The 20,330-nt window shown below is 45.7% G+C and overlaps 1 protein-coding gene across 4 annotated transcripts in view; it reads right to left on the reverse strand.

The window, feature by feature from the left end:
• The window catches only part of foxj3 (forkhead box J3), a 149,247-nt gene that overhangs the window by 12,182 nt on the left and 116,735 nt on the right, over nt 1–20,330 (reverse strand). For 3 of the 4 annotated variants that reach the window (XM_069183638.1, XM_069183640.1, XM_069183639.1), the window contains exons 4-8: nt 19,358–19,441; nt 12,952–13,053; nt 7,874–8,002; nt 3,305–3,488; nt 366–923 (exon numbers count right to left, since the gene is read on the reverse strand). In XM_069183638.1, coding sequence (XP_069039739.1) covers nt 366–923; nt 3,305–3,488; nt 7,874–8,002; nt 12,952–13,053; nt 19,358–19,441 — 1,057 coding nt within the window. The remainder of the gene's footprint in view (nt 1–365; nt 924–3,304; nt 3,489–7,873; nt 8,003–12,951; nt 13,054–19,357; nt 19,442–20,330) is intronic. The other variant, XM_069183641.1, reaches the window with a different exon arrangement.

Raw genomic sequence — 20,330 nt, forward strand, 5'->3', positions numbered from 1 at the left:
AACTTGATTCCCTGTTACACTGTATCTGCCAGAGTAAATTGACACTTCTTGTAGAGAAAGCAAAGTCAACTAATTTCAGTCACGTTCATACAGCTGTAAAAACGTATGTTTTGAAATAGTAAAACTGAACAAATTGTTCTTAACTACAGACAATAAAACTTAAGAGGACCATGAAAATCCACCCAACGTTTACCACACTGCTTATTCCTGCTAAAGGTGAGGACAACACAGAGCCTATCACAGAAGCACAGGATGCAGAATGGGACTACAATCTGGTTCTGACTCCAGCTCATCAAAGGACAAGCAAGACATATTAAGATGTAATATAGCAGCAGAGAGCATGGTGCTCTGTGCTTTGCTCTTACCAGTACTGCAGGCCATCTGTTGCTGGGCATGTGAGAGGGACTGGTGCTGGTGGTTTTGATGCTGCTGCTGCTGTTGCTGCTGTTGCTGTTGTTGTTGTTGCTGCTGCTGGGAAGGGTGCTGCCCATGCTGCTGTGCATGCTGGGAGGGGTGCGGGGTGTGCTGCTGTGGATGCTGGGACGGGTGCTGCCCGTGCTGCGGTGCATGCTGGGACGGGTGCTGCCCATGCTGCTGTGCATGCTGGGACGGGTGCTGAGGGTGCTGGGAGGGGTGCTGTCCGTGCTGCTGAGGGTGCTGTCCGTGCTGCCCGTGCGCTGGGTGCTGAGAGGGATGCTGGCTGTGCTGGGGGTGCTGGGAGAGGTGCTGCCCGTGTGGTGAGCTGTGGGCAGAGTGGGTGTTCTGGATCTGCGCGGGGTGAGAAAGGGGCACCTGCCCCGCACTGTTGGTGATGGTGTTCGGGCCACTGTGGGGGTGGGTGCTGACGGTACTGCTGGGGGAGTGCTGGTAGGAACAAGAGGTGTGGGTCTGCTGCGTCGACTCCGAGGACATGCTCATCAGACCTGCGAGAGACACACCGAACCGGTCACTCATGGCCCAGACGTCACGTTAAAATCAGAAATCTGGGATCATTCAATTGTCATTAAATGCACTAACAGGAAACACGAGTTGCAGGGTGATATAGCTGCTGGCAAAACTGGGAAGATGTCTTAACAAGGTTCAAATACTGAACTGGAAAAGAGTGTTTAACGCTGATCAGAACAAGATCTCCTGCCTGGTACCACTCTCTTCTCTTCTTTTGTGCCTTTACTGCCATCCTTCCTCTCTCTTTTTTATCCTTTGTTCTGGTCAAACAATGATGACTCTTAATCATTGACCCAGAACTTAATTAACCAAGGTATACACTAACAGGACTACACTAACTAGCCATTCTAAGACAGAGCATTTAGAAATTTTAATTCAATAAGAATTAACAATAGCGTGTCATTAAAGGTGTTCTAAGTGAAAAATTTCAGCGTTAATCAGGTTAATCGCTGGGATAAACTAATAAATGCAGTAGCATTTCTATTATTTTAGAACAAATCTTTACAATGACAAGTTCGTGTTCGTAAATAATGCCGCAAATGCAGATGTGTAAAGCCTCCGGTTTAAATACATACTTATTAATTTTATTTTTGTGATACATTTTGACGTGGGAAATTATGCATCTTCTCTGCAAGGATGCACAGCTTTATGTGACATTTTGTAACAGGACAACAGACAAGAGTTTGCGTGTGTAAGCAAATATTGTAAAAGGGGGCCGTCTCTCTTAGCTCTGTCACAGTAAACCCATCTGACTGAAGGGCTTTTAGAAATGACTTCAGACAAAGCCTCCACAATTCAATCCAGAACATTCATTTCAGAGGTGATGGAGGGGATCTCTTATCAGGTAAAAAAAAAAAGCCTATTGTCCAAACAGGAAAATTGAGAAAGCAATTAGAGAATAACCTACAACAATAACCTCAGCTCATTAGCTATTATCAAAGCTGGTAAATTAGCTCATTGTCTACAGTGCAGCCGTGTGAAATCCACTTGGAAATTCATGAATTTTAATTGCAAAAGGCTCATCTGACTAAGAGATTTCACTTTTATACACATAAAAAGGTAACAACATAAAAAGAGTGAAACAGCAATGATTCAAGCAATTAAAAAAGAAGAGTAAGTCCATAGTCTATTATTGGCTACTAAAACGTATTTGATTTTGAAAGTAGGTTGCAGAGCACAAGTATCCACTAAATTCAACACTTCCCACTTTATCAGTGTACCCAGACTATTAATTAATATCTGATAGTGTTAACTTTAGTGTTATATTAAAGCGTATACTAGCTGTTTTCTGATTTCTTAATCAGAAACGGTTCTTTTTCAATAGCAACTAAAGCATGCACTCAGAAGCGGATACTGGTGGCTGTTGGACTGGGTCTGTAATTACACCATCATCAAGAATAGGGACGAAGGCCTGTCTTATCACTCACCACAGGCACAAAGGCATGTTTTTGCCCCGAGTTGAAAAAATGACTCATCATATAATTCAGATCTCAGAAGCTGTTCCAGCCACTGAGGGAGTGACTAGATAAGGTACACTTTTCTGCTACAGGGAAACATACAATAAGCTGGACTAAAATCAGTATTCACTCGTCATTTCTGAATCCAAGTTAAGGTGATGTCTGGTAGGAAAATTATCTCAATAAATCCTAGGGAGTCCTCTTATTGTGAAATGTTCTTCCTACATACGTGTAGAAAACTGAGGCTAGCCAAATCTAGAGAAAGCTGAACAAGAGGACTGTATTTCTCCTTCCAGAACAGCAGAAGGGAGAGCTGTACGATTGACATTTGTTATATTTCCTGGTTAGGACTTCCTCCTGATTTTGTTAACCACGCTGTAAAAGAAAGTGAATAATCGAAAAGGTTTGGAATTACAGACAAAGCACTGCAGTACATGTCGCCAATTTCATCCTGTATCTTCTAGCACCTTTCTTGCTGTAAATTCTGCAGTGTGTTGAAAGTTACCATCACTGGTCTTATTCTGAAGGGTGTGTAGTCCATGCTGACTGGTCCTCAAGACTCTTTCGAGTGTTTTGTTTCAGCTTGGAGAATTCGACAGGTATTTCATTTTTTCAGTGACTGCACACTTGGCTTGTCAGCTAATCCAAGATAAGAGATCCAACTCAGCATGACCCTCTCAACAGAAGTGCCCAGTGACCTATGCTGAGCTTTGAGTGAAAGCAGAGGCGTTCCATGTTTGAAGACGCTCAGACTTCATCTGCCGCTATCAAGTCTCCTCAACCACCAGCACCACCGCCCTTCGCTCAGAACAGTCTCGTTCATGTGTAGCAGTGCCGAGCAATAAAGTCTGTGCCCTCCACTGGCTTGTTCTAGGAACTGCTCCCCCAGTCGTGCCACTCACCCTGCTGGCTCAACGGCTGCTCAAAGACGACCTTGTAAAGGCTGCGGAAGGAGGCACTGAGATCTTCAAAGTTGTAGTCGGGGAAGAGGATCTGCTTTTCCCGCTCTGACATGCTGTACTGGGGCTGGGGGGGCTGCTGCTGGAGACTCATGGACTGGGACACAGGTTCGGGATGGCTGGTAACCTGGGGGAGAGAAGGGAGAGAGAGCCTGTGAAACGAGCAGAGTCGCCCCCCCCCCCCGGCTGTCGCAACATCCCCCGCCAGGACCCCTGGCCTTGTCCAAGGCACCGCAGAGTTCCCACGCCCTGGAGCTGCACCAGTGTGCCATGCCAGCACAGCCGAGACTGCAGGAACGCTCAACAGGAAAGGTTTGGGATATTCTGGTAAAGGCAACACTTATAAAAACTATAAAATATAAAGCTATAAAAAACAAAAGAATCCAGTCTTGACTGACACAGGCCACACTTTTTCATAGCAATTTCCAAGTCAAGGGCCCAGTATGGCGATTGTGAACACGGTGCACACTGTGATATCCTCGGGATGAGATGTGACACCAAGGCCCTGACCACCTGGTCAATACAGAGCCCATCACACAGCTCCCAGAAGATGGAGTGTTAAACCCACTGTCCTCAACAGAGTCCACGTTGGCCTTGAGCAATCTGGCTTCTCGTCCAGCTGATCTGCTGTGTACTGTACTTGGACTACTGGTGCAGAATGGCCCTAGTACACATCACCCAGGTGGTTCAACTGGGCACCTGCCTCTAGGTAAAGTGCTCTGAGATCTTTTTGGCCAAAACGCACCATACAAATAACCATTAATTAAAAATTAAGATATAATTAACATACATAAAACTGCAGGTAAGGAACGCCAGCATGTTTTATGCGATTCATGTTGTAATGCAAGGAGAAACGAAAAAAGAAAAAGGTTCTTTGACAACATCTTGATATAAGGTTCATTCCAAAAATGAACCAATGTTAGGAAGGAGGCTGCTGAGCTGGTCTGCAGGAAGAAGTGGGTTCCTTCAGCTTGCCTGTGGCTGGCTGGACTCTTGCTGTGGGAAAGAACTGCATCAGCCCTCCCTCTGGGGCCTGTGCCCTGCTGCTGGTGCTGTGGGCTCAGTGTGAGGAAGCCACATAGCACCAAACAGAGCAAAACTGTCTTTATCCTTTTCTGGGTTGGGAGGGGGGTTGTAACACCAAGCCAAGCCTTTTATAAACTGGTGAGTCAACATCCTAATTAGGTGTGCCATACAACATTAAAGATTCCACATTAATAAGCAATGCACAATGTAAATAAGTACTGTGTAGCAGCACATCTAAGAGCACATTGGTAGGGTAGCCTAAAAATCTCCCCAGGATGGCCTGTTCTGCTGTCAGCTGGTTCCCTGGTAGTGCTCTAGGTTTTGTACTTGCAACGTGCAGACTCGAGCGCCTATACAGCAGGATGTCTGACAGGAGGCAGAGAGCTGGGTGTGGTATGCTCATTTAGAAGTGTGAAAAACAGCAGGTGCTTAAAAGGAACTGTTTCCAATCCCATCACAGTGTGGGTGAGAGCACTAGGAGCTGCCACAAAGGGAATTGATACTAACAGTCTTTTTCTTGAATAGCACTCAAAAATGTCAAATTTACAGAAATTCCAAAGCTGTTAGGAGTGATACTAAACCGCTAAAGACATGAAGCCGTAGAGCTGGCCTGTCTCGTTATCATTATTTGTAACGCGAGCAATCGAAGGACTGGTCACAATCACGAATTCCCTGCATTGTCTTTCTCACATTTATTAGAACGGAAATGTGTCAGCGTCTGCCACTCTGAGCCACTGTCATCTGTGAGCAGAGAGACTGGTGATGTCTTTCATCTCCCAGAGAAAATGCCACGAATGCTCAGCTTCAACAGCAAGCTTCTCAGCCATCACCTGTACAAGCTAATGAGGCAGAACTAACTCTGATCTTAAATGACTTGATTTAATTAAAGTTTGTAAGACTCAAAGTGAAAACCTACATTGAGAACAACATAGAAATGGAGCTCTGCTCCGCTGTCGACTTCAGCAAAGTAATACTACTTGCTGGTATTTGTCTGCTAAAGGTGCTGTTTTGTTACTTCAGTCTCATAAGAAAAAGCAAAGACGGCCAGCACACATCACATCATTGTGATTGAGACAAATAATGAGTCTCAATCACACACAAAAATAAACCAACCCAAAGGTTGCGCTGTTCCAGCTTCAAGGCCAAAATTCCATCTTGCTCCACAGTTGTCTTTCTCGATTTTTGATAGGAATCCCAAACATAAACTGAAACTGTGGGAATGCTACTTTCAGGCTGCTGCGGTTCTTTCCTCAGGGCACACAGACTTGCATGCTGGAATGACAGGCAGCACTGCACCTTCTTCTGGAGATGAAGCACGAATCCATTCTGACCTCCGCAACCACAGTCCCAATCCCGGGCCCAACACACCCGATGTGTTCAGAGGCCCATTATGGCCACCCTGCAATGCTAATCACTTGATGGTACGGTCTAAATCCTAATCCTAATCCACATCACTACTGCGTTCCAGAGAAGCTGCAGTAATTTACGAAGAGAGCTCTGAGCCTCTTCCGGGTTTCCACGGTCACTCTTCCACAGTAGACACTGCACTGCGGTTCAGGGACACGGCCTATTTGAAGTCGGAGGAATCCTGTGCCCTCAGGTGGTTAGCCTGCCTAATGGCTCCTCTGCATTGCAGAGTGACACTGGAGAGGGAAGACAAGCCTCAACAGCCGAGTCTGGATGAGACAAGTATCCGATTATCGGTTTTTGAAGTTTGCAGCAGAGGATGCTAAATTCCTAGTAACCCCACCAAACTGGGGTCACGACTGGACCAGCAACACATAGTCCAAATGACAGTCAACCCTCACCAAGATGGAAAACCACAATTTCCAAGATGCCGTTTTTTTCTCAAAAGAAGTAATTAGCAGGGATAAAAAATAGATTTGATCCTTAGGAATTCAGCAGAGGCCCCGAAACATTCTTTGCATTGAAAGACTGCCAATTATTGACAATTTTCTTTGATGATACTTGTTACAAAGAACGGAGGTTCAAAGTTTACTTGACGTTTTTTTTCATCATAACCACCAATTTCAGACATGTTGATCCCCAACTGAACACATCTCTACAGAGATTCCCATTCCGTGCTGCCATTTCTAATTAAAGCAGCTCAATAGGAAATAAAATATATGCAATAGTTTCAGAATAAGAGTTCAGCAGCTCACACCTGTTTACTCACTGAGCCCCATGGTAGCTGTGACCCCACAGGAAATTACTGCTGCTCACGGCGTGACAACTTTAAGAATGCTTGGGAACTACTGGGCTATTACATTTTTGAGATAATCTGGTTTAACTGTATAATCCATAGACATATCTGATTCCGTGTAAAACCCTGAAAAAAACGTTGAGGCTGTTAAAGTAAACCCATCTCTGCTTGCCTTCAATCAATGGAAAAGCTGGAAGTCAGCCTGGAGCACAGTATGACCCACGCTTGTCTGCTCGCTGCTATAGCTCAAAAGAAAATGAAGAAAAGTGGGAAGGCATTTCTTGAGGGGCTTCATCGCAGGCGCACGATGACCCCTATGATCACTCCAAGAGCGGTTCTATATCTTGATCAAATGAAACTGATAGCACCTTAAATGTGTGTTTACAGTGGCAGGCTCCATTGTATTACTTCCTATGCTTTTGCTTAATTAACCTCTTCTCCACATTATAAAATGCGCCACTTTTAAAAAAAGAAAAACTGAAAAAATCCAGCTGTCACTGTGAATTTGGCATTCTATCAACTCCAAGAAGCTCCAATCTACTGATTTCCAGGGGAGATACATTGCTTAATTTGAGGCTAATGATTGAACTTAGACTCTCCTTTACTAAAATTTAATTGCCTAAACTTGTGATACTGCAATGATTATACACATTGAGGACACCTGAATGGAAAAATAATTCATCTCAACCCTACATTTGCGAGGAGTTGGACAATTCTAAAGACCACATCTGGGGACACCGAAATAGAGGAGTGAGTTGGTAAGCAGATAAGTGCAACCAGGGCTAGTGCTAGTGAAAGGCCTCAGTGCTGTTGTACAGGCTGGGCCCTTTATTTACTGCTGGTTCAGATTCGAGCTGCGTGACGTGCCCACGCACACAGTTGGTTTCCGCCACGGCAGCGATCCCCGTGGACGAACGTGTCACACACCGTCTTCACCTCTCCTGCGCTGGCACGGGAGCTGCCCCCGATTAAGAACTGGTCATCCAAAACAGGGGACATCTTAACAAAACGTCAACTTGATCCCACTTTTAACTTACAGTTGGAGGTCTGGCCTTGACAACACTTCAGGATGCTCATAATATATCTATCTGCACCACATGATGCCTCTTTTGCTTCAATTAATGTTGTTATTGAATCGTAACTCTGCAAAAACTGTCTGACTTGATCGAACTGTCCTTAACGTTGGCTGCTCTGTGCTCCCTCTCCCCTCCTCCACCTGGCTGTTAGTGTGGATCCTCTGGGTGAAAGGGCAGGGCTGGAGGAGGTACAGTAGTTTCTCTCACCGGGGTGTAGCTGTGCACGCTGCCCACGCTGTTCAAGTTGACCGACGCCAGGCTCTGGTCAGAGAGGCTGTTGTTAAGGCTGCTTCGGGGACTGTCACTCCCATCCTGGTCTGTGTTGTACAATGCTACCTAAAACAACAACCAGCAACATCAGCACTCTCGAACCCAAGGCACGCCGGGCCAAGATTCAACTTTCACACAGCATTCGGCAGCGATCAAACCCGGAGGCGCAGAGCTGATCCAACATTTAAGTCACAGTGGATGTTTAGCAACACTCACTCATCAAACCGAGATAAAATCTTTCGGGTAAATGTTGACGGTCAATGAAAGGAAACACTCGTTAATGTCACAAGCTTTGTTTATTTTAAAGGCCACCAACAACACCCAGGTTGAAGCAGCTTTATTTTTATCTTTAAAATGCTCTTTATTGGAAAAAGGAATTAACCAGTGATAACGGAGAGCTGTATGGGAGGAAGAATATGAATCTTCTATGGATGTGACAAGAATTCCAACACATTCTCCTCAGATTGTCCTGTTGTTTAGCAGGTCAGATGTCATGAGTTTGTCTGGCAGGTGGTGAAAAGAAATACCCATCAACCATGAATTCTTACACACACAACTGAGAAGCTTCAATTCCACTTTAAATAGCTGAGCATTTTTTTAAGACACTGTGAACATGAAAAGCCACAGGGAAAATAAATACTTGAGTGACCCCAAAGGGCCGGAATGAACGAGAGCTCTGCTCTCAGAGCCTCGTCTTCAGAGTCCAACTGTGCCCACACAGCGGAAAAATAGCACCTTCACTTCATGAGTGCCCAGAGTCATACCCACCCTGAAGGGCTGCCCCGCTACATCCACCCTGCGTCACTGGACTATCACCTTGAGTGGATGTGGCACTCAGCCAGGCGGTGGCCTGGACTGACTGGACCGGTTTAGGGAAAACAGCCTTGTGCTAAAGGTCAAACTGCTGATCATGCCAAATACATCAATGCAGGAAGTCTAAAACTGCACTGGACTGTAAGCACAGAGCTTAATGCTACGTGATCCCTGACCTTTCTAACAAAAAGGAGAAGTTCAGACGCTCAGATTTAACTTGAAATTCCTCTTATTCTTCAACCCCTTTCCACAATTTAAAAAAAAAAAGAATCAGTTTGTTTTTCGGCAGAAAGGCCTGAGGAGAAAAATGGAATGTGGCTTTAGGAAAAACAAAAGCCATCTCTGACATCGGCTTTTTTTTTAATGCACATTTAAAAGATCTAGTATGAAACTCTAGTCAGAAACACTAGTCTGATTTAGAGCTTGATATGATATGTTCTTTACTCAGAAGTCTGAAGACTCAAGGACAGTGACAGTGGCAATCCTTCTTCAATGGAGAGATATCCTCAAATTTTCAGTAAGGCGACAGAACAAAAACGATCCAAATTCTTTGCAGTTCTATGCTTGCAATATACTTCCCTTAGCTCTGCATTTCTGCAGTAATTTAAACTGATTCCCTGGCTCTTCTGGATTCCTAGCACAGCGCAGGAATCTCTACAGAGCCGCGTGTGGCTCTGACTAAGCAGGGCAGCTCTGTTGACAGACTGCACTCTGTGCCTCAGGTATCAGCTGGCTGAAAGCCCCCCTGCTCTGTGCTTCCTCTGGAGAAACATGGCTGACAGAGCCCAAAAAGATGGCAAAACATCTGCAGGCGTTCGCAAAGAAATCTTTGAAAAATGTAACTTGCCAGGGTGAATACCTATATCGGCATGTCGCACTGCACTGCTCATTATCTCCGACCTCTGGAGTACTTCCTACAAACTGTCAAAGACAGTTCAACCAATAACAACATCAGCGAAGCTGTGTGGAATTATTGCAGCACGACAGCAAGTCTTCAAGAAGTTTTCGTACTGAAATATCAGTTTTAACAGCCTGCCAACATCTTGGGAACATGCGAATCCTGTTGCGATTTTCATGGCATGAGTGCACTATTTTCCAAAGGAGAAGTTGAACCTCCAATGAGTCACCACCATGGGAACGCCACAGAAACTTCCTATCTGCGTCCTGTGAACTCCCAAACTCCGAAGCATGTTGTTTTCTGTGCTGAACAAAGCAAAGTAACCGATTCAACAACTCAAGACGAAAGTTCAATTGTGTAGAAACTAATGATTAAATTCAGACTAATGGGGGGGAGGGTGAAGAAATATAAATGATGTGTGTAATTAAGCCATAAAGCAGCTTTTTAGCTCTAAGTCTCTTGCCACAAACTATTTTTAAACCGTAAACCAGGAGACGGGCAATTTAAAAACCTCACCATAAAAAAAGAATGTTGGTTAGTTCTGACTCCAATCCCTCCTGCCAACACGGACACAAGCTATCATACACAGATCACTGGAGATGCACTGCAGACATTATACCATAGTTTACTGAAGCAGGGTAATATTGCTGTAGCTGTGTATTAAGGTAAAACCCTGTAGCTCCTAGAGCCTGGTGATTTAATCAAGAGCACAAGGCACAGATTATTGAAACAAAGCAGAAATTCATGCTGGAATGCTCTGTAAAACAATATCCAGATGAGCTTTCGGAATTCCCACTGGATCTTTTTCCACACCAAAAGCTAAGGCGCTGTAAACGGGGAAAATCCAGGTCGGGTGGTCAGAGGGGTCAGTTTAGGGCTTCACCCCAGTTTTCTTCTGGGTCTGACCAATTACAAAGAGTAGCCAAGGTCAAAGAGGCCCTGTTACCCCACAGTTGCTGCACTGACAGCTCAGTCTATACTGAAAACAGATATTTAGGAACAAGAGGCTCTTCGATATTTATCAGGACAGAGCAGGAAAGACAACTGTGAACGGTAAGTGATTGTTAGATATAAAATAATACTGAAAATCAATCAGTATTAATTGCCCAGGGCAGTGGGGTGGCTCTGTGGCTCAGGATCTGCGCCTGTGGCTAGAATGTTGCCGGTTCGTATCCCGTGGCCGGCAGAGGAATCCTACTCCATTGGGCCCCTGAGCAAGGCCCTTAACCCCAGCTGCTCCAGGGGTGCCGTATAAATGGATGACCCTGTGCTCTGACCCCAAGCTTCTCTCTCCCTATCTGTGTGTCTCATGGAGAGCAAGATGGGGTATGCGAAAAGCCAAATTTTAAGGCAAGAAACTGTATATGTGATCTTATCTTATCAAAAGGCAGGGCAACGCCCACTCGACTGTCCAATCACCACAGCCGCTGGGCACTCGTGCCCCCCCCACTGCCACCCATCGCCCTCCTGCGACAAAGGAGAAAGAAAAACTACACCAGCCCTAAAAGTGTGGGGAATTCCTGTGGCTTGGCGCTCGGTGCTGAACAAGGCGTGGCGAGCACTTTGTTTACAACCCACTTGCACAGAAACGGACTCGGAGAGCAGTGCGAGCACAGCTCCACTGAGCCATCGCGTTCATTCTGCTCCCGAGTTTATCATCGGAATTATCGTCACCCAAAGTCACGGAGTGGTTCCCCACAGAACCAACAGGGTCGTTTCAACAAAGACGGCACTGTGTATGTTCCTTTTATTTTTTTATTTGTTTATTTTCTCAACAGAACTGAAAGCGATCTGTTTGTCTGGGCTGTAGAGAGCCTGCTGTTCAGGATTAATTCTGACAAGGCTGGAAAAGTGGAGCTGGAAACGAGAACCAAAGATCTTGTTTTTTTTTTCCTGTTTTGTTAACAACAGCTCTTTAAAAAAAAACTGAGCCATTACTGAGACATGAGTTTGAATTAAAAATAACAGTACAATTAAATGTTGTCGTCCATTTGTAAAACTTGGTCGATATGCAGCGGTTTGCAGGCTGGCGGAGAGTTACACCTGTGAAGCCAGCGCTGTTGTTGTCTGCTGTTGGAAAACAGGCTCCTCCTTCGACAACAAGCTCTAATAAACCAGTTTTACTGGGCTGTGGGGATCCCTGAAAATGAGTCAGGCTTGGCTTTCTGACAATATTTACATCAGGATAAAAGTGCACAGGCTTTTGAGAAGTACACCTCAGTGAGCTGGCTTACCAGCTTAGTTTTTTTCTCTCACCTTTATCAATGCTGTGATGTACTGAATTAAGAACAGCAGGTTGGGGGCACATATGCTAGTTATTCACCATAATGCACATAATTACACCAAACCTCAGTGATCTACGCTAGTAAACAACCTGAAGAAGTGAATTACAGTGACTGAGCTCATGTTACTCCTGAGCTGGTGTGCAGACGTGTACATTTCCAGATCCACAGCTGGACAAGACCTACTTGTCTTGTGGTCTGGGAGGTTGGGGCTGCTGTGTAGAGCACTCTCATGAGAGACTGCCTTTCTGATAAAACTATTAACTCCTTCACAGGGTTATGGCTATATTTTAAATTTCAAATGGTAACACTTAAAAAAATGTATATAACCACTGCACCCCATGGATTGTTTAAAGAAATCTGCATTTGTAATTTGTGGAGCAGGATTACCATAAAGCACCTTTATATACTGGATATACACTCTACACAAGAATACTCAAACCGAAGTGGAGAGAGACACTAATGTATGCTCCTCTCATCTCTATCTATCCCAGCAAGCAATGGGATGTGGCCAGTAACTCAGGAGTAGAAATCCACTGATGACCAAGGTGCTGCAGCAGATTTTTAACAGCCCAAGCCCCAACGCCAGGATCCCTGCTACCAGCACAGCCAGCAGAGACTGAACCCTTCAGCAGTTAACAGCTCGGCCAGCCTGGTGTCCTTCCTGTCCCAGGACAGAGAGGTCCCATCAAGCCCCCCCAGCCCCCAGCGCCCAGCGCCTCCACACCCAGGTCCCGTTACTTTTAAAACGAAAGCTCCGCTTGTCCAAAAGTGCCGTCCAGGCCCACACACAAGTTAAGGTCTTAGAAGTCCGAGCAAAGGCTCGACAACACACCTGAAAGGCTGTGACAGGCGAAAGGCGGGACGTACTGAAAGGTTTAACATTAGCAACACAGGGGAGAGCACACACAGACCCGACACACAGTTAAATACTGACGTTTCAGGAGGAGACAATACAGAGATGGACGTCTGAAAAACTTGAAATCCGTTATGACCGGTCTGGGGACGCGGAGGTGACCCACCTTGTTAGTCACAGTGTTGATTGCCAGAGTCGGAGAGGCACTTCCAGAGATGATGCAGTCCATTCCCAAGGAATCCGAGTCCAGGCTGTATGGCGTGGAGGCCTGGAGGAGGAGGAGACAGGGAGGCAGGGAATCATTCTCAGCTTCAGATAGAATGGTGCTTTATTTTAACACCTCCTGAGCGGTTAGCCACCTTCAGACCGCTTGACTGTCCAAACTCTTCTCAACACACTTCCCGCACACTGAGGCCAAGTAGTTCTGCCCAGACTTGATGGCCTTTTTTTATACAGAGTAAATAAAGCCAATAAGATACAAATTATTGGATATGTGCATACATACACATACTGTATACACCAGCAGCCATATCACCCTGCAACTCACAACTGGCAGCCCACTGAAGCTCAGCAGGTGTGAGCCTGGTCAGTACCTGGATGGGAGACTCCTGGGGAAAACTAAGGTTGCTGCTGCTAAGAGGTGTTAGTGGGGTCAGCTCACCCTGTGGTCCATGTGGGTCCTAATGCCCCAGTGTAGTGACGGGGACACTATACTGTAAACAGGCACCGTCCTTTGGATGAGACGTAAAACCGAGGTCCTGACTCTCTGTGGTCATTAAAAATCCCAGAGCGTTTCTCGAAAAGAGTAGGGGTGTAACCCCGGCGTCCTGGCCAAATTTCCCACTGGCCCTTACCAATCATGGCCTCCTAATAATCCCCATCTATGAATTGACATCATCACTCTGCTCTCCTCCCCACTGATAACTGATAGCTGATGTGTGGTGAGTGTTCTGGTGCACTATGGCTGCCGTCGCATCATCCAGGTGGGGCTGCAAATTGGTGGTGGTGGAGGGGACCCCCATTACCTGTAAAGCGCTTTGAGTGGAGTGTCCAGAAAAGCGCTATATAAGTGTAAGCAATTATTATTATTATTAATTCAGTAAAGACTACAATGGTTATCTTACAGGCATCCTACATGTTAAAAACGATTCCTGTGGACCTGCAGTTTCCTAAACTATGTTTCATTTATTCTCTGCCTCCAGCCCACCTACAGAAGGAGCAATTCCACAGACAGGTGAAACAGTTCATGTGTACCCCCAAAAAGGGCAAAAGTTCAGCCATTTGAAACTGTTAAATGAAAATAATTAGACTTACACATCAATTGTGTTCAAGGACCACAGGAACTGAAAAGAACTGTAGGACAAAACGAGAGTCCGAAAGACCTTAAAAAACAATGAAGGAGGATAATCCACCTTTATTTGGGTCAAATTAAAAATTGTTTGTGGGAGAAAAAAAACCAACAATCTCTCTGCTTCCAAGCCTTGGCAGTGGGAAGATAACTCCATGCCTCTCTCAGCTAAAACTGCTTACTGTAAGAGGATTGACTTGCAACAATAAGATTTTTAATTCATGATAAACATTAAAAGGTTTCGGTAAGTCGCAGTATTTGTGTCTGGAGCTTTTTAATGGAAATTAAGAGGGGCTTTCATGGAGCACGGAGGCAGAGGGAGAAGAGGGAAGGTGGGGGGTCTGTGAGAGGAAGGGAGAAAGTGAGATGCAGAGAGAAGGAAGAGAAAGAAAAGGGGAAAGATCTGTTTTGCTGAGCAGCCATTGTGGACTGCTGTAATCGCAGCAGTGAGATGAAACCGCGCTCGCTCGACACTGGAGAGATGTGGTCTGTGTGCGGCTCCAGTGCCTGTAATTTGGTTTGAGATTGGAGCTTTATCTAAATTAATTTTATTTTTCAAAGCAGAGGAGGGGGGAAAATCAGCAGGCTGCATTTAATACCAGAGAGCCTCTTGAGGTAAGAGAGAGCGGGGCGAGTCTCGCGGGCTGGAACCCTGCAGTCTTTATGGGAGCGACTGAACGCAGTGTTGCGGGGAGCCCCAGGTGTCGGCACTGCCAGTGGGCAGGAGCTGGCTGGACTGGCCACCACAATGAGGGGCGCCGTCCGCCTTCCTGCTGTCACCCAGATCCACACCTCTGACTCCCAGACACAGAGCACAAGGAGCTACCAAAATGCCAACTGGATATCTGCGCATACGTACATGAGAGGGTGTTCTTTACTGTTAGTGAAGAAGGCTGTGGCTTGTTAGGCTTACAATATTACACTAGTGAATACACATTAATAATAATAATAATAATAATAATAATAATAATAATAATTGCTTACACTTATATAGCGCTTTTCTGGACACACCATTCAAAGCACTTTACAGGTAATGGGGATCCCCTCCACCACCACCAGTGTGCAGCCCCACCTGGATGATGCGACGGCAGCCATAGTGCACCAGTACACTCCCCACACCAGCTCTCAGTGGGGAGGAGAGCAGAGTAATGAAGCCAATTCATAGATGGGGATTATTAGGAGGCCATGATTGGTAAGGGCCAATGGGAAATTTGGCCAGGACGCCGGGGTTACACCCCTACATTAGGGCACAAGAGAGAGAATGTCTGCCAATTTAAGCATTTTACAGTACCCCACTTTTAGATCCCCATACCTGCTTTCCAGACTCAAGACACTGAGAACATTCACCTTAAATATAGAGACCACATTTATATACAAACCTCATTTGGAAAAGTAGGACAAATCCCCACCCGTGACTGAGTATTGATTTAACCAGATTTGATCAGCAGCCATATCACCCTGCAACTCACAACTGGCAGCCCACTGAAGCTAAGCAGGTGTGAGCCTGGTCAGTACCTGGATGGGAGACCTCCTGGGAAAAACTAAGGTTGCTGCTGGAAGAGGTGTTAGTGGGGCCAGCAGGGGGCGCTCACCCTGTGGTCCATGTGGGTCCTAATGCCCCAGTATAGTGACGGGGACACTATACTGTAAACAGGCGCCGTCCTTCGGATGAGACGTAAAACCGAGGTCCTGACTCTCTGTGGTCATTAAAAATCCCAGGGCGCTCCTCGAAAAGAGTAGGGGTGTAACCCCGGTGTCCTGGCCAAATTTCCCCCCTGGCCTCCTAATAATCCCCCTCTATGAATTGGCTACATTACTCTGGTCTCCTCCCCACTGATAGCTGATGTGTGGTGAGCGTTCTGGCGCACTATGGCTGCCGTTGCATCATCCAGGTGGGGCTGCACATTGGTGGTGGTGGAGGGGAGTCCCCATTACCTGTAAAGCGCTTTGAGTGGAGTGTCCAGAAAAGCGCTATATAAGTGTAAGCAATTATTATTATTATTATTATTATTATTAACCTAGTGGAGAACTGCCGTGAAGCTTTTTTGGAGAAAAAAAAAACCCTTCAGGTTCTCCATTCAAGAAGACAAAGGCAGATGCCAACTTTTCTCTGTAGGAAACACTTCGTGAGCCCAGTCTTTCAGAAACCAGCATGGGGCTACACTCATTTAATAATGTCACACCAGGAAGCTTAACTGACACCACAGATACAGTACCTACATTGCAAGTACCACCTGCAAATACGGATAAGAAAAGCAGGAGCAGCTCAAACCTGTCTATTCTCCCTCACATTCCAGCACTTGATCCTGAAATCCAAGTCTGCAGAAGCAAAGATCTCAAAGACTCAGCCCTGTGGCTGAAATCTAAAAGCTCGTCCAGATGACTTTAGCAAAGCAGAATGCCCATGTCCTTGCAGTACCAGCATGAATGCCGGGCACAGCTGTCCAGCTGCCCAGGGCATCAGATGGCACAAAACCCAGCAGGCTGGAGGCAGAATAAAGTGGGAAAGATGCACTGTGTGAAATTATGTTCCAGACACTGGGCATAAATATTTAAAAACCTCCATCTTGACAGAGCCTGGGCACAATGATGGATTAATTGATGTCTGTAATAAAAAAATCAGCACAGAACGCAGTGTCTAATGACTGCCTGGGGTGCAGTTTATTAACAAACTTGACTATATCAAACAGAGCTGAGCCATTACGAGAGCCAGGATTATGTGTTACATCATTAACCAGCAGTGTAACTTGATAGAAGCAGGCTGGACCAGCGTAGCCGAGAGTGGAGGTTTAAGTGGGCGTGTTTGTGTTTCTATGCAGGTGTGGGCATGTATATTAATTTGAAAAATCTACCCACAAAGAAAGTGTATGTAAATATGAGAAATATACCCACAAAGAGAGTCCATGACAAGCAGATGATGTGGGGATATTCCCACAGAATATATGACTTTTTTTATTAACCAAATGGCAGTATCTTTTAATTTTTTCAGTATTAAAAAAAATGTTTCCAGTCAGCTCTGACAGTTTTGCATTCTGTCACAAAGGTATGAATACAGACACATTAGTATGTGCTAATGTGTCAGTATTCACAAGTTCCAACACAAACGAAAACCTGTCTTGTAACTCGCACAAGCTTTCCCAGCTCTGGAAAAGAAAAAACACACAGTGTTCAACTGCAGAACACACAAACCATAACTGATGGCAAGCCTTTACCAATGACTTTTAACAACATTACAGACTACACAATTACCTGACTGGTCTCAAAGGGACTGAACAAGTAAATTATTTAAAAAAATAATAGTATTACAAAAAAGCAAAGCAGTTAAAACACAAGTTTGCTCCAGGCTTAGTCCTAATTTCCTGAACGTAAGCAAACCACTGCATTTCAACTGAAACGAAAATCAAAGTGCCTTCTAACCCAGTGAATACTACACTACCCTGGTGTTAGATGGAAACTACAGATGCAAACCTTCCACGGGTCTCCTTTATCTCTGGATCATTAAAGAAGAAAGCAGGAGAGTTCCCTGGTCCTGATTAGAAGCCAGGTGCTGACAGGGCCTGAGCACCAGTTGGCTGGCCCTGCCCTTGTTGGTGAGCCCCACGCAGACTTCAGGAGGGAACACTGCCGGAGCACAGCAGGAACGCGTCTCTCAAGGGGACCAGCAGAGCACCAACACTGGGCCGCTGGCCTCTCAACAGGAGAACGCTTTGTAACGTGAAATACTATGTGCAAAACCGAACAAGCGCAGTGAGCACCGGAGCAATTTTCTGAAGACTATTTTTTTTATTTCAATGGAACCAGGATTCTAACTGTTTTCTAACTTTGTATTTTCTGAAGGCTGTAAATGTAGACAACCTATAAGTTGTCAAATAACTAATACTGACTTAATCATGATAATTATTTATGCAATAAACCAACAAACGTGTGATGTATTGCTTCTAACTGTCCAGTTCCGAAACTGTGTTAAATACGGAGCGTCAAGCCCCACATATGGTCTAACGGACAGCCAACAAGGAGCAGCTAGAGGACGCTGAGCAGCCTAAATCTTAAAGCCTAATAAAAGTTATTCAATCAAGGAATCAATAAAAAATCATTATTTATTGTGGACTATATAAATATTACTTTGTTCTGACTATGGGAAGCATGGTGGCACACTGGGTAGCACTGCTGCCTCGCATTGCTGTGTTACTGGGTTCCATTATGACCCTGGGGTGCTGTCCGTGTGGAGTTTGCATGTTCTCCACATGTGTGTGGGTTTCCTCCGGGTTCCTCCCACAGTCCAAAGACATACTTGTAGATTAATTGGCAACACTGGCCCTGGTGGGTGGGTGTGTGTGTGTGCGCGCCCTGTGGTGGACTGGTGTCCCATCCAGCCCCACCTTGCGCCTGTTGCCTATGGGGATAGGCTTCAGCTCCTCTGACCTCTTCACGATGACCGAAAGCAGACCTGTCTCTAGAAACATCCTAAACCCGCTTTGTGCAAATTTCAAATCAAGATACCAAATAAAGAATCCATACATAAAATAAAAAAACAAAGAAAGAAACTCTGATTTAAAATCAAGTTGAGTGGGAATCAAAAGCAAGTCGATGCATAAAGGTTGAGGCCTAAAAAAACCAGGATGCAAGAGGTAACACTGAAGCCTAATGCATTACAACACGTTTCACAGCAGGTCAAAAACTGGAAAAAGACACAGAAACCCAAAGGCGCTGTCTCACAGATCTTAATCAGTCCCTGTAACTGGCAGACAGCAGTGACATCTGCTTGTCTTGTACCACTCATCTTCACAGCCACCGCCAGCCTTACACATGCGCAGAACCATTTGTTAAACAAATGCCTATCTGGAAGTGATGTGTACTGCTCGGCAAACACGGCTCCTGTGCGAATTCCAATGTCCAGAAAGGACCGAACAGGAGGAGCTCCTGACGGGATTAATTTTTTTTATCAACCAAACTGTGACCTTCTACCAAAGTCCCCCAAACTGTTGTGCATCTAATTTCGGCAAAGTAAACGGCAAAGTCTCCACTGGGGCCACAACGGCTCGTGGACAGGAGCTCATCCCAGTTTCCGGAGCGTTAAGGAGGGGCGAGCGCTCAGCGATCGGTGGAGTACTGGGCAGTCAATACAAACAGCAGGTCTTCTTCAGCAGTAGGGAAGTACAAATGCAGCCCGGGATCCGTCTGTCCATCCCCCCCCCCCTGCAGGCGTGCCCCTGGTGCCACTCACCCGCTCTCCAGATCGTGGCCTCTTCTTTGGCCGGGTGGGCAGTGTGTCCTCCTTTGGATTCGTGTCGATTGCCCAGTAGGACCCCTGGAAGCAGAATGCAACAGGCATGAACGGAGCAGCACACTGGGATACACTGGAGGCAGATCAGAGCACCAGAGCATTACAGGAACAAATCTGGACTGCCTGCTACACACACACCGCTAATATGGACTGTGCTCTTCTTTGAACCTGTACTTTAAAATAGATCACTTTATGAGCCATATACAATTTTTGGATTAGGAATTTGTCTTTTCCCAGCTTGCTCTCCACAAGATACACAGGAAGAGAAGCTTGGGGTCAGAGTGCAGGGTCAGCCATTGTACAGTGCTCCTGGAGCAGCTGGGGTTGAGGGCCTTGCTCAGGGGCCCAACGGAGTAGGATTCCTCTGCCAGCCGCGGGATTTGAACAGGCAACCTTCCAGCCACAGGCGCAGATCCTTAGCCACAGTGACACCACTCCGCCCCATTAAAATTTAAACTACAACATTTAAACCTCCAAGGCTTCTCATGCTGCACCCCAAAGCTCTGGAATTCAGTCCCCAAGGATATCAGAGAGAGCGCATTCAAATCCGTACTTTTATTTAATTATTGTTTGTGTCCCATTTTCTAATGATCATGTGCAGTATCTTCTGCTGCACCTCTAACCACTCCTCATCCTCACATGCTTATTTTGTCATTTGCTATCCTCAATTTGCTCACACCAGTTGTAAAGAGTTTAGAGATGCTACCTTTAAAGGCGCTATATAAAACATGAAAGGATCATATTGAAAACGGATGACGAAAGATCGCAGGGTTAGATTCCCGACTAGAGCGTGTTCTGTGTGGGGTCCAGAGGTTGTCTCGTGCCCTCACGTTTCATCGTGATTTCCTCCTGCTTGTGATCGTGCACGATCAGCGGCGCACAAGGAATGGACGAGCCTGTGCCGAGGCCTCCC

Source organism: Lepisosteus oculatus, chromosome 25 (genome assembly GCF_040954835.1).
Source record: "Lepisosteus oculatus isolate fLepOcu1 chromosome 25, fLepOcu1.hap2, whole genome shotgun sequence".
NCBI lineage: Eukaryota > Metazoa > Chordata > Actinopteri > Semionotiformes > Lepisosteidae > Lepisosteus > Lepisosteus oculatus.